The sequence below is a fragment of the Amphibalanus amphitrite genome, unplaced genomic scaffold, assembly GCF_019059575.1.
Source record: "Amphibalanus amphitrite isolate SeventyFive unplaced genomic scaffold, NRLGWU_Aamphi_draft 000610F_arrow, whole genome shotgun sequence".
NCBI lineage: Eukaryota > Metazoa > Arthropoda > Thecostraca > Balanomorpha > Balanidae > Amphibalanus > Amphibalanus amphitrite.
The window spans coordinates 256337-269244 of NW_024882104.1; the positions used below are offsets into that span (position 1 = coordinate 256337).

At 50.7% G+C, this 12908-nt stretch overlaps 1 protein-coding gene across 2 annotated transcripts in view; it reads left to right on the top strand.

Moving 5' to 3' along the window:
* Window positions 1-12908, top strand: part of LOC122363226 (diacylglycerol kinase epsilon-like) — a 28675-nt gene that overhangs the window by 6055 nt on the left and 9712 nt on the right. For both annotated transcript variants that reach the window (XM_043332226.1, XM_043332225.1), the window contains exons 3-8: window positions 830-998; window positions 1916-2046; window positions 8512-8677; window positions 9053-9126; window positions 9459-9602; window positions 9978-10127. In XM_043332226.1, coding sequence (XP_043188161.1) covers window positions 830-998; window positions 1916-2046; window positions 8512-8677; window positions 9053-9126; window positions 9459-9602; window positions 9978-10127 — 834 coding nt within the window. The remainder of the gene's footprint in view (window positions 1-829; window positions 999-1915; window positions 2047-8511; window positions 8678-9052; window positions 9127-9458; window positions 9603-9977; window positions 10128-12908) is intronic.

Here is a 12908-nt window from a genome sequence, read left to right on the forward strand (position 1 = left end):
TCCCCCCCATCCCTCTGCAACCACTTCCCTCGCTGCGCCGGCTGCGGCCGCCTCGTGTCAGGCTTCGGTCAGTGCTGCCAGTGGCTCTCAAACTTTTCTTCTCAACCGTGGCCGGGACAGATGGCGCCCTCCCCTCAGTGGAGCGATACTTTCGAGAGACTATAGGCCTGTTCCAGTCGCACTTCCTAACACCCCTAAACTTCCTCCAAGATTGCTTCCCTGTTCCAGTGGCAGCTCTAGCCCCTACGAAGCCAAGGAGGGCCCTTCTCCAACCTCCTCTATCTTGCTCTTGGAGGAGTTTAGAGGTGTTAGGAAGTGCGACTGGAACAGACCCTATAGGTCTCGACCTCGACCCGGCGCACCGTCAGATCGCACTATTCCGAGAAACGAAACCATTGATGCCTATTCTAATTGCGCCAATCAAAGCCGTACACGGCTTGTCGACTGTCCCACCCAGCTGACTTCAACTGACTGGCTGCTCACACCAAGCATGGTATGGTAGATCGGGCCGACCGTCCCTGTCTGGAGTCTTGTATGGAACGCCGGCGCGACTCGAACCCGGGCTCTCACCAACGGAAATCAAAAACATCAACTTAGCTGCTGGGACGAACAAGATTTCTTGTTAACAGGCTAATTTTTTTGTTACATTCTGTCTTGAAAGTATTGCTCTCTTGCCTTTTTCATTACTTAATGTCAGCAATTTTTGAGCGCACGATGTTTGATCCGAGTCCCGATGAGACTATAAATCGACTATATTGACTGTCGTAATTGTTCTGTTTTCCGTTTTTATAACCGTTTTCTTCTTCTAACGGCGGCGCCCTGTTTCCAGCCGAGCTACTGTAACATCTGCGAGTCTCTGCTAATGACGTCACGTGGGGCGTTCTGTGACGCGTGCGGTGTCTGCGCGTGCCCCACGTGTGTGCGTCCGGCCAACAAGCAGCTGACCTGCAAGGCGGTGACGTCACGCGAGGCGTCCCACAAGCACCACTGGGTGCAGGGTGAGTGGCACTCACTCAATATACCCTGAGTGTCACAGCCGGGTGCCCTATGGGGATGAGGGTTACAGCTTTGGAGTGCTTGAGTGCCACTGGGTGCTGCTAGGTGCAGGGTATCGGTCCTGGCTGAAAGGTGCTGGTTGATAATCGGTTTTTGACGGAGGTCCGGGCCCTGTTTCACGGCATCGGGCATGCCGCTACCCGCCGCTATCAAGTATTCATGCTTCGGTATCTATGGAAACGTAAGCAAATCGGCAAAGCTGGTTACGTTTCTATGGGAAGCGAGCGTCGATACTTGCTAGCAACGGGAAGTGGTGTGCCGTGGAAAAAGAGCCCTGGGTTTCGGTCTTGGGTACCAAGTGCATGACTCATCGTTTGGGGCTATATACCTTCCTTATAATCCTCATAGTAATTCTCGTGTGGCTTTATTTCAACCCGCCGACCAACCCCTGCAGATATTAACTTGTCTCGTCCTGTGTGACTACATATGTATTTTCTGTAGCTACACACATACCTTGTGTTACTGAACGCTCGACATGATTGTCCCTCAGGTAACCTACCGTTCAACTCGTCCTATTCTATGTCGCTACCTCGTGTGACTTTATTCTAATCTAACCCACCGACCCATTCCCGCAGGTAATCTCCTGTTTGACTCGTCCTGTATAACTTTATTATTTGTTGCTTCACATTCACAAAGCGTCTCTGTAAGCTAACCCGCGGACCCATTCCCTCAGCTAATCTCCCGTTGACTCGTCATGTGTGATTATAATCTCCGTAGCTACATGTATACCTTGTGTAACTGAGCGTTCGATATGGTCGTTCCACAGGTAACCTGCCGTTGACTCGTCATGTGTGATTATAATCTCCGTAGCTACATGTATACCTTATGTAACTGAGCGTTCGATATGGTCGTTCCACAGGTAACCTGCCGTTCGACTCGACGTGCGAGGTGTGTGACTCCAGTGTGGGCGACTCTCCGGAGCTGACCGGTCAGAGGTGCTGCTGGTGTCACCGCACCATCCACGACCAGTGCCGCAAAAACATCTCAGAGGTGAGACTCACTGCCGCTGCTGGCTCTATAGGGCAACGCAAAGGCACATGATATCCGCATTAGCCTTTAAAAAAAGATAATGTGTAGACATGGCCGAGTGTCAGGAAACTTAAACGTTAAAATGAATAAGTTGCTAGACAACTAAACGTTGGATAGGTCACCTTTCTGATTTACATTTTGATCCGAGCGGTTAATGATACGGAGAGACTTCCGAAGCCAAAACACATGCTGCTATAAGCAGAGCTTGTTGCACAGATCCTGATCTTTACCACTCTATCGGGGAAGTCCGGGTGCGGGAAAGAATTAGTTGACATAAGCCTTGGTCCGTGGCTACAAGACTCTGTTTTTGTCCTCTCACACTCATGCATTACGTACTATTGAGCGCAGAATCCGCGCTCATACCGGGACCGAAGCGGGACAGGTCTGGTGTATCAGAGAGTGTACCGATAGTGCGCTGCGGAACAGTATCCCATCCAGGCGGCTGCTGTCTGGTGAACTTGGGTCAGCCGCCGCACGGAAGGCAGCCGCCCCGGCCTCCCTCCCCCCGAGTGGGGCAGGGAGGCCGGGGAAGGGGAGCGATTCATGCAGTCGCAGCCCGCGCGGAGTTAGTGCGGCAGTGTGTACTGTGTATATTGAGATTATTTCTCCAGCAAAGTTTTGGGTTTGCTTGAAGTCCACTGATCACGGTGGCTGTTTGCGGGGAGCGGGCCCGGGCGGTGTAGCAGATAGCTGTTCCCCTACACAGGCAGGCCACAGACATGGTGAAACGGTGTAGGTATTACTGTAATATGGCCGACCAGCCGGGGAAAGACCCCTTTCTGTAGGAATGCGATTAAAGAGGCTTCTGTATTTTAAGGTGTGCCGTTACGTAGTTTCGGATCGTTCTTAAATTCCTCGCCCTCTTTGCTCTCACCGCAACGTTTTATAGAAAAACTCCTGATGTTTTTGGCCTTGCTCCTTGCTCTTAACCTTGCTCTTCCAGACCATGAGCACACTTTTTATTAACTATAAATGGAAGTTTGCCATGTTTCTCAAAATGCTCAGCTCACCTTAATAAAAAAATCCGTCCCTATTAAATAAGTACCGGAAGCACAAATCTCACCGGAAGTCTGAGCCGAACTAAAAGCGAAAATGTCACAACTTCCCTATGGCCATCGCCATTCTGTCTGAACTAGACTTTTTGTTTCTCCAAACTAAATGGTAACATAACGTCAATGTGACATAACAATTCACATTTATTGGGCTGGGGCATGCGTCACGAATGCGTGCCCCTCGGTATTACCGTTATGAAAGTTGCCCGAATCGGCGCTTAAGAACTTTGCAATTTAAAAATTTAACCCTCGCCCGTGGACGGCATTTCGCCATCCTTTCCAGTGGAGGGGGGGGGGGGGGGGGGGTACGACCCCTTCTGCCGTTTCGAAACGCGTCGTCGTAGAGCTTAGCGGAAAAACAGCGCATTGCTCTCGACGAGAGCTCGCGATTGCGCGCATTACTTTTGACCATAGGTCAATATTTGACCTAGGTTTGGCAGGTTAAAGATCAAAGTTCGGGAAAATAGGCATTTTTAACTTTGCGCGCCTGTAGCGTCGCCGCTATGGCAGATATCGTCATGAAATTTTCAACATCGTATTTCTGGATGAATTTGGTGCATTTTGGTGTATAGTTTGTCACATTTCACGCGATAACTTCCGGGGCAGAGCGCCCGGAAGCCGGCGGGGTCGCGTTCGCGCCCCGGGTGGTCGAAAATGCCGTCTGACAGTTGGGGTCGGAAATGAGATCTAACCTGTCGGCGACTTCTTTCTCCTTGACCCTGAGACGCTCAATAAACCAAGTGCCCGAGCTTTATTTGGCCGTCAGATTCGAATTCAGGGCCAAAAATTACCGCCGGAAAGTCAAACTTCAAGAGGTCACCAGAGGTCACTGACCTGAACTAGACCTGACCTGACCTTGACCCTACATAGGTCAATGGAGGGTGTGTCAGTGCCATGTCAGGCACTTTGACCCAAACAATGCCAAAGTGTAACCGATATCATCGTTAAAAGCACGAAAAACTACGATTTCGTGCAAAATCGGCCTGACCTTGTTACCTTTGTGACGTCATAGCTCTGTTACCTGACCTGACCCAGTCATTTTTTCGCCAAAAGCTGCGCAAAGGATGGTCCATAAGGTAGCCGGAAAGCTGGCGGCACTACGTGCCGCCTTTTTCGCTATTCGTGAAAAACCTCAGGAGAGTGCGGCCCTTTCTTCGGGCGACAATTAAAATAAATATCACATAGTGCACCAATCTTCCTTTTCATCTTTTGCACAACCGTTTTAGGAATCCTCAATGCAAAAGATGTCGAAGCCGGAACCGTAGTCGGTCGGAGTGAACAGTTTTATTAGTAGTCGGAGTCATTCAAAATTTGTCGAAGCCCTGGGTGCTGATAAAACTCTCGCTGTCAATGAATTAGAGTTGACTAATTCATTGTTAGAGGAAATGACTCCAATAGAGGAATGACTGCATGCTAGTAGCAGTTACATCTAAAAACGAAGCTTAACAGTTTTTCAAATAATAAAAAAGACATCCCAGGAGTGTCAGCTATATATTTCTTCAAGTGAAGTCCTGGGATTTGTCGGAAAAAGGTTGAGTAATCAAGTCTATTCTCACTGCACATAATCCAGCGATGCTATATACAAGTGCTGCTGATCATAGCACTCCTAGCTCGCACTAATAGTTGAGACGTTTCAAGCCCCCTGAATATCACATCACGAAAAAAAAATCAGGCATCAGCCTCTTGTCACTGAGTCACATTTGTACTAATATACATCTTGCACACTTATCACATGTAGGTAACATAAAATTTATAAACAAAACACTGTTCTTTAACATAAGATGACAAACAAACAGAACGGTTTAGTAGGAGGTGTGGCCGCCCGCTGCCTCGGAGCACTGCTCCAGCCGCTGCCTCATCGAGGCCACCAGGCTCCGGAAGTAGCCGGGGCGGCGGCGGAGCTCCTCTCATTTCGCCAAGACGGCGGCCCAGAGCTCGTCCTGGTTGAGCTGCCGGGCCGGCTGGCGCAGCTCCTCCTCCAGCTCATGAACCATTAGAGACCACACATTTTCGATAGGGTTCAGGTCTGGGCTCATTGAGGGCCAGGGGATGGCACGAACCTGCGAACAAAACCATGTTTGTTACTCACTGTAACGTGATATAGGTTGACACATCGGTCATGACTATGAAGCTGTATGGTGCAACGAATAACACCTGTTGGAAAGTGTTTGATCATTACTGAGCAATTTTGTAAGACATCTTAAGAACTTTAAATAATTGTTTAAGTTATCTCAATAAGTCTATAACTGGCGGGGACGAGGCGACCAGGGGCAAAGCGGCCTCCCGCACATAGCCGTAGGCCTCGCCTCCTCTAATTGGGATGCATTGCTGTTGGGGTGAAAATGAATAAACAGATTAATAAATAAACAGCATCTCAATATATTTTTAAATAATGCCATCAGGTCACCAGTCACCTAGCTAAACCATACCACAACTTAAGGCCGCCCCACACTGGACCTCGCATGCGGGTTGCGAGTTTGCGGGTTTTGAGTTTGCGGGCATAATACTAACTCATAGGAGTAATTAGACCGTACCCTCATGGTCACTTCATGAATGCTGTGAAGCCGGTACACCTTCAGAAAACTACATATAGTCGCAATACCAGCATGAAGGAACCAAAATTCGACTCCAACGAAAAACCCGCAAACCTCGTAGAGCTTGCAGACCTCGCAGCGAGGAAAATCGGAAGTTGACTCAAAATCAACTTTTGGAATGCGATGCAAGGTAGCTCGGAAGCTAAAAACATGCAGACTCGCTTGTTAGATAGTAGTGTGGGTCGCTAAGCTAGATTGTATTAATTGATTTTGAAGAAACCCGAAAACCCAAAGACTCGCAACCCGCATGCGAGGTCCAGTGTGGGGCAGCCTTTAGAGTTAGCAGCCATGATAGGTTTATGATGCCACTTACTGAGTCTGCGTGGTCTTCGAACCACTGTTTGACTGCCCTCACTGTGTGGATAGGGGCGTTGTCTTGCATTAGAGTCCAGGGTCGCTCCTCGTCGGGGCGCATTTCCTCCACGGAAGGCAAAAACACCTGCCGGAGTAGTGAAGACATATTTAACAACAATGAAAAAATGCACATGTTAACAAGGGTATACGTCAACTCAACCAGTGACAACTTAACCAACGTGGTTTGTGACAATAGAGCCAATGCATTTAGCGCACTGGTTGAGTTGTCACTGGTTGTCACTGGTTGTCACTGGTTGAAATGTCGCTGGTTGAGTTGTCACTGGTTGAGTTGTTACTGGTTGAGTTGTCAATGGTTGAGTTGTCACTGGTTCAGATGTCACTGGTTCAGATGTCACTGGTTGAGTTGTCACTGATTGAAATGTCACTGGTTGAGTAGTTGTCACTGGTTTGACCTGCTTGAAATGTCACTGGTGGAATTGACATGGAATCGTTTGCAAGAGTGCGGGGAAGACGGCGTGCTGACTGCTGGGCAAAAACGATATCTACCTGGATATGATTTGTGCAATCGAACGTTTACTGGCATTTGACCTGTTACACAAAGACCATAAAACGTTTATCTTAGGTTTTGTCTCTTAGACACCCAGAGGGCAGGAAACCGCCAACCATTGTTCAGTTGGTTAGATTTTTTTATGTGCTCTGATTTTGTCTCACAAACTTAACAAGCATTCAACATGAACATAAAATGTTTGAGCTGTGGCTCTTGCGACATTAAGCGAGATCCGAAAAAAATATTCGCTATTATTATCAATCCTATCTTGAAGTAAATAGTTTGACACTTTTCTATTTTGAAAATGTTTGAAAAAGACCTGTGGTCGAAATAAATATTACATTCCGTCAAGTAAAGTATATATTTGTACAGCATTAGTTTTGGTAATTTTCGAGGAAAAAAGGTCATGTTTTTACATTTTCTACTATTTATAAACATGTTCCTCGTACAAGTACTAACCTCATTAACCCTCGCCCGCACATGGGGGGGGGGGGGGGTGGTTGCCACCCCCCCCAGGCAGTCTTTCTGCTCTGCACTCAACATTTTTAGAGCTAGAAGGCTGATTTTTCGTATAGCTGCTCCTCTATCCTTTCTTGATGTCCACTGAAAATTTCAAGTTTCTGTGATTTTTGGTTTCGGAGATATGACCTTGTTTTTCAGGTCATGTCATGACCCAAATGGCCAATTCTCAACATCTTGCGTTTGCCATGGGCCTTGTGAGCTTTTGACACCCTGATTTCGGCCTTTTTTGCCAGTCTTACCTCCCACCTATCATGGAACATGTTGTTCGACGATGTACAGGGGTCAAGGTCAACCTAGGTCATCTAAGATAATTGCGTTTTAGGCAAGCTGAATTTACTTTTTGTGAAGTTTTTTGACTGCATTTTTGGTAAAAGCTTCTCAGATCATGATTTCATGTGATATGGACCCAAAAACAATCGGTGCACACATCAGTATACACACAGACACACACAGACATACAAACACATATAATTGACCTTGACCTAACTTGACCTGAAATGACTTCAGCAGCAAAATTCTGGTCGGATAGTGTGACAAAGAGGTTCTAGCTGGCTTGGCACCAGAAAACAGCATCGTCATCGGTATTTGATAAGCAGCGCACTTGATATCCAACGGTGACCCAAAACAGCAACATTTTTTAGTTTGACCTGACCTGGAAGGTCAATGACTGACCTGAGAAGGTAAAACTGGGTATCATTGGATTCGTCTCTTCCCAAAGAATCTTTTTGGTCTTTACTGCTAAGCTCTATCTCCAACAGGAACGAAATGGCGCGGGGGGGGTGGCAACCACCCCCCCCCCCCCATGTGCGTTCTAGGATGGGAAAATGGCATGTGCGGGCGAGGGTTTTCTTCCACACTTATCATAGCGCGCTTTCAAACCCCTTTCCCCTTCCTGCTCATAACGGTGTTTCCACCGTCTGGCAGTAGTTAGAGCTACACCGAGAATCTCTGCCACCTGCTTGACAGAGTGACCTTGATCGAAAAGCAAGATGAACCCGCCCTTGTCACTGAGGTGTGCCATCACGCTCACGTTGACGTCTAGCCGCACACACTCCACGCGGGCTGCGGCCGCATACTGCGGCTCTCCTTCCCCGGCTTTCCGCCCCACTCGGAACAGAAACAGCCAGGTCATGTCATTCCGTGACCCTCAAAGGATACTGTGCCGCATCACACTAATCGGTACACTCTCTGATACACCAGGCCTGCCCCGCCGTGGCCCAGCCTCGGTCCCGGTATGAGCGCGGATTCTGCGCTCAATAGTACATCCCATTTCTAATTGAGCCACCCCCAGCTACACTGTGTCTTTCTATCCTTCCTGTCCGATCCCCTGTCTAGCTGTATTATCTGTCTAATCTACCCCGCACTAACTGCCCCCCCCCCCGCCCCCTGTCCTCAGGTGTGTGACCTTGGCGAGTTTTCCCAGTACATCGTCCCACCCACCTGTGTCAAGGTACGCGCCACGACCACCGTGCCCCGTCGACTGACCGTGGCTCAGGTCAGCCGGCCGGCCACCTCGACAGGGGCCGGCGCCGACAAACCCTGGACGCCGCTTATTGTGCTCGGTGAGTGAGGGTGGGTAGACGAGGCGGAGGCGGGGAGCATGAGGGACAGTGATTGGGCTGGGATACAGTCAGGAAGAAGGCGGGAGTGGAGGCGGGAAGGAGTTTGGGATAGAGACTGGCAGGAAGTGAGGAGGGAGATGTGAAAGCGATGTTGGCTTATGCGACTTTATGCATGGACTTGTTTCTTGGTTGTAAATGCAACCGGAAACGGAATATGGATCGGTTTAGACTCTTGATCACGTATCGTAACCCGTAAGGAATATATGATGTTGAACTCTTGAGTTCCACGCAGGGTTCACCAGCCTGTGGATTGAGCGTGGTTCACGTAATCGTTACGACTTTCTCATTTGTATCGTGCCCTGTTTTCACCGACAGGTAACAGGAAGTCTGGCAGCACGGACGCAGAGCAGGTGCTGTCTGCCTTCAGGAGGTACCTGAACCCGGCCCAGGTTAGTGTGGGGGAGATATGGTAGGGAGTCTTTGGGGTGTGTTCGGGAGGGCGCGGGGAGAGACGTGGTTAGCTAGTCAGGACGGGAGTTGTAATTAGTGAGCCTGCGGTGCAAATTTTAATTTGATATGTTTTGAAAATAGCTTTTATTTTTCGCTTATTTGTGGCATAAAAACTAATATTTTCTTACATATGAAAAAACATGAAATTTGTGGTGGAACTTGCAAAGAGATAGTCGATCAAGTAAAGGAATTGGTTTTCTGGTTGTTTACGCTCAGCCACTGACCACCTGTCCGTCAGTCTTGAACGATTAGTTCGCGTTCCGTCCGCCAGGTGGTGGACCTGGGCGACCAGCGGCCAGAAGACGGTCTGGAGTGGTGCCATCTGGTGGGACCGGAGAGATGCAGGGTCCTGGTGGCGGGAGGTGACGGCACCGTGGACTGGGTGCTTAATGCCATTGAGAACCTCAAACTGCAGGTGAGAGCATATAGTTGCTGGTGAGAACATTCATCTGCGGGTGAGAACCTTTAGGTGGAATACAGGGAGAAGGGGTGGAATGGATGAAGAGGATAGGCTAGCTTCATCCGACTGGCCGATTCCTAAGGTAGTGTTGTATCAGCTGGTGACTGAGTGTGAGGATGATGTTCCAGAATTCAGGTTGTTGAAGGTGATTCATTTATTCAGTTATTCAGTTAGTCAATCCTTCAACGAATTCGATGAATGAATACTTTCATCTTGTTTAGTTTTAACTTCTTGGTCCTGCTCATTCTCAGTAAAGGTTATCTCTCTTACATTATCATATTTACTCGTCCAAACGAGTCTCGTCCAAACAAATCCCCCTCCCTTTTTCAGCCGCCCCCGGCGGTCGGTATCCTGCCTCTGGGGACCGGCAATGACCTCTCCAGGGTGCTCGGCTCGGGAGAGGCCTATGTCGAGGTCGACCCTGAACAGGTGCTGCGGAGGCTGCAGAGAGCCGAGGTCATCAATGTCGACAGATGGCTGGTGAGGGGGTGGAGCCTGAACCGCCCCTAAGGCTGCTGTGAGGTCATAAGGATATTGCTGAAATATGGTATCACTGCTCGACGCTCGTCCTGGGTGAAGTTACCTCATAATTGTTTTCTGCTTGGGGGATGTCACGAGGAACTGTGATGATGCCAGCAGCCAGAATAATCATAGCATTTGACGCGCCCATGCCTCTTCGCCTTGTTCTTACACATTTAGCTCGTATTGACACAGGACGTTCCAGCAGTAACTGACTGTATTAACCGACAACAACGTCTGACAACGGTAATGGTAAGAAGGCACAACTTCACAAGTTCGCCAACAGATGGCGACATCTGTCACACTCCCCACGTTAAGTTTCCTCGTAACGTTTCCGACTGGGATCGATCACCAGGCGCGCCGGCGGACCGCACTGACGACGGGGACGGGAGTCGCTCCCATCCGGATCCCGGCGGTAAGCGCTCTCCGGGTCTTCGGATGTGGCGTCGCGGAGGCAGCCGTCGCCGTCGTCCACGTCGCCGTCGTCTACGTCGCTCTCCGTGCCGTCTGGAGCAGGTTCGGAGTGCCCGGACGACGCGTCGGACTCCAGCCGAGGGACCTCGTCGGGCTGGGCTGCGGGGCGTACCAGATCGTTGTAATGGCGGATTTTAATATCGGTTCCTTTGCCCGTACCAAAGAGTCGCGACACACGGTACGTCCACCCGCCTCTCAGTACCTCGACCACCTTATACAACTGTGAAAGGACCGGTGACATTTTCCCGCCCTTTCGACTCCGTTCCGCGTGGGTCAAACGTAATCGAACTGCATCGCCGACCTCGAATGGTTGTCCCCTCGCCCTTGCGACACTCTGCTGCACACGAGCGTTTTGTACATTGCGTACACTTACTTGCGTCTCACGGTGCAGCTCGTCTAGCAGCCGCCGCCGCTCAGCCACCTCACCGCTGTAGCCGCCGGCCGCCGGTAGGTGTCCCGGTTCACCGTCAGGGACACCCTCGCTGACGGCAGACTCGGGGCGACGAGCCGGCCTGGCGAACAGCAACTCGAACGGAGAGAACCCGGTGGCGGAGTTGACGGACGTGTTGTGACTGAACTGCAACTGAAATATTTTCTTGGGCCAGACCCGCACATCATTGCAACACACACAACGCAAGTTAGCGATCAACTGATTCTGGCGCTCCACCTGCCCTTGACTCTGTGCGTGCTGTGGTGCACCCATGCGGTGGCGCACTCCGGTCCGACGACACATGGCACGGAACGTTTCTGCTGCGAAGTGTGGTCCTCTGTCCGACGTGATCACCAGAGGGACGTCGAACGTGCAGATCCACCGATCGTAGACGAGCCTGGCCGCCGTCTCGGCCGTGTTATCCTCGGCCGGCATCAGCATCAAGTAGCGGCTGAAGACGTCCTGGACCTGCAACACATACCGGAACGGGTGATCGTCTGAGCGAGGAAACGGCCCGGCAAAGTCCACCTGCAGGTGAGCGAGTGGTCTGTCGGGAATGTCGGTGTGTTGCATTGGCGCGCGCCCCGGGCTCTTGGGCAGCTTGTTTCTACCGCACACTTCACAGCTGGTGACATATAAATATAGGTCTTGCTTCATGTTAGGCCACCAGAAATTATCTCGAGCTCTCTGCCATGTCCGGTCTCGACCCATGTGACCGCTGAGCGGCGCATCGTGAATTAAATGCAACGCTTCTGCCCTCAAGGACCTTGGGATCACCGGCAATAGTTTCCTCCCACCATTGAACGCGTAGCACAGCATGCCATCATGTCTGATTGCTAAACGACGGCGAAACCGATACAAAATACGGGCAGAGTCTGTGTACTTGCTTGGCAGCTTCTCGTCGCTGAGCAGAGCGACGCGAACTGGGGATATCTCCGGGTCCATCTGTTGTTCCGCTCGTATCCGGTCAGAGCTGAAGCCAGTCGACACCAGGTCCGGTCCCAGCTCTTGAGTCTCCGACTGGACCGATGCCACCAAACCAGCCGTTGCGCCGACTCTGGAGAGATAGTCTGCCATGGTCATGTCAGGGTGCTTCCCGGCCCTGTGCACAGGCCGAATCTGGAACTGTTGAAGGAAGTCAATCCAGCGCCCACGCCGGCCCCGTTCGTCGTACGGGTCCAACGAGTTAAGCCAACGGAGCGCTCTGTGGTCGGTGATAAGTTCAAACGGCGCGTTCGACAAATATACGCGAAACCGTTTCACGGCGAGCACCACCGCAAGCAGCTCTTTTTCCGTTGTACTGTAATTCCTCTCATGATTGGACAATGCATGATGAAAAAATCCGACTGGTTTCAGTTGGGCGCCGTCCTTGTTGGCCAGCATCGCTCCGGTGCCCACATCGCTCGCATCAGTCACCAAGGTGAAGGGCTTGCTAAAGTCGGGTATATACAACGCTACAGCATCGGACACCTGCTGCTTCAGCTTACCGAAGGCGGCCGTCATTTCGTCGGTCCAGAGCAACTTCTGCCTGCCGTCCCTGTCAAGAGCGTCGTACAGGGGGCGGGCCGTCTCAGCTAACCCTGGGATCCATCTCTGGACGTAAGCAAAGGATCCCAGAGCCCGACGCAGTTCATGTACGTCACGGGGAAGAGGCAGGTTTCTGAGCTGCTCAACTCGCGCTTCACTCATACTTATTCGCCCGTTACTGATGATCGCGCCCAGGTATTCTACAGTTTTCATGCCGAACTGACATTTTTGAAAAGACAGGGCTAGTCCAGCCTTGCGGACTTTCTCGAGGACCGAGCGTAGCCGTCTCTGGTGCTGCTCCCAGGTCTCTC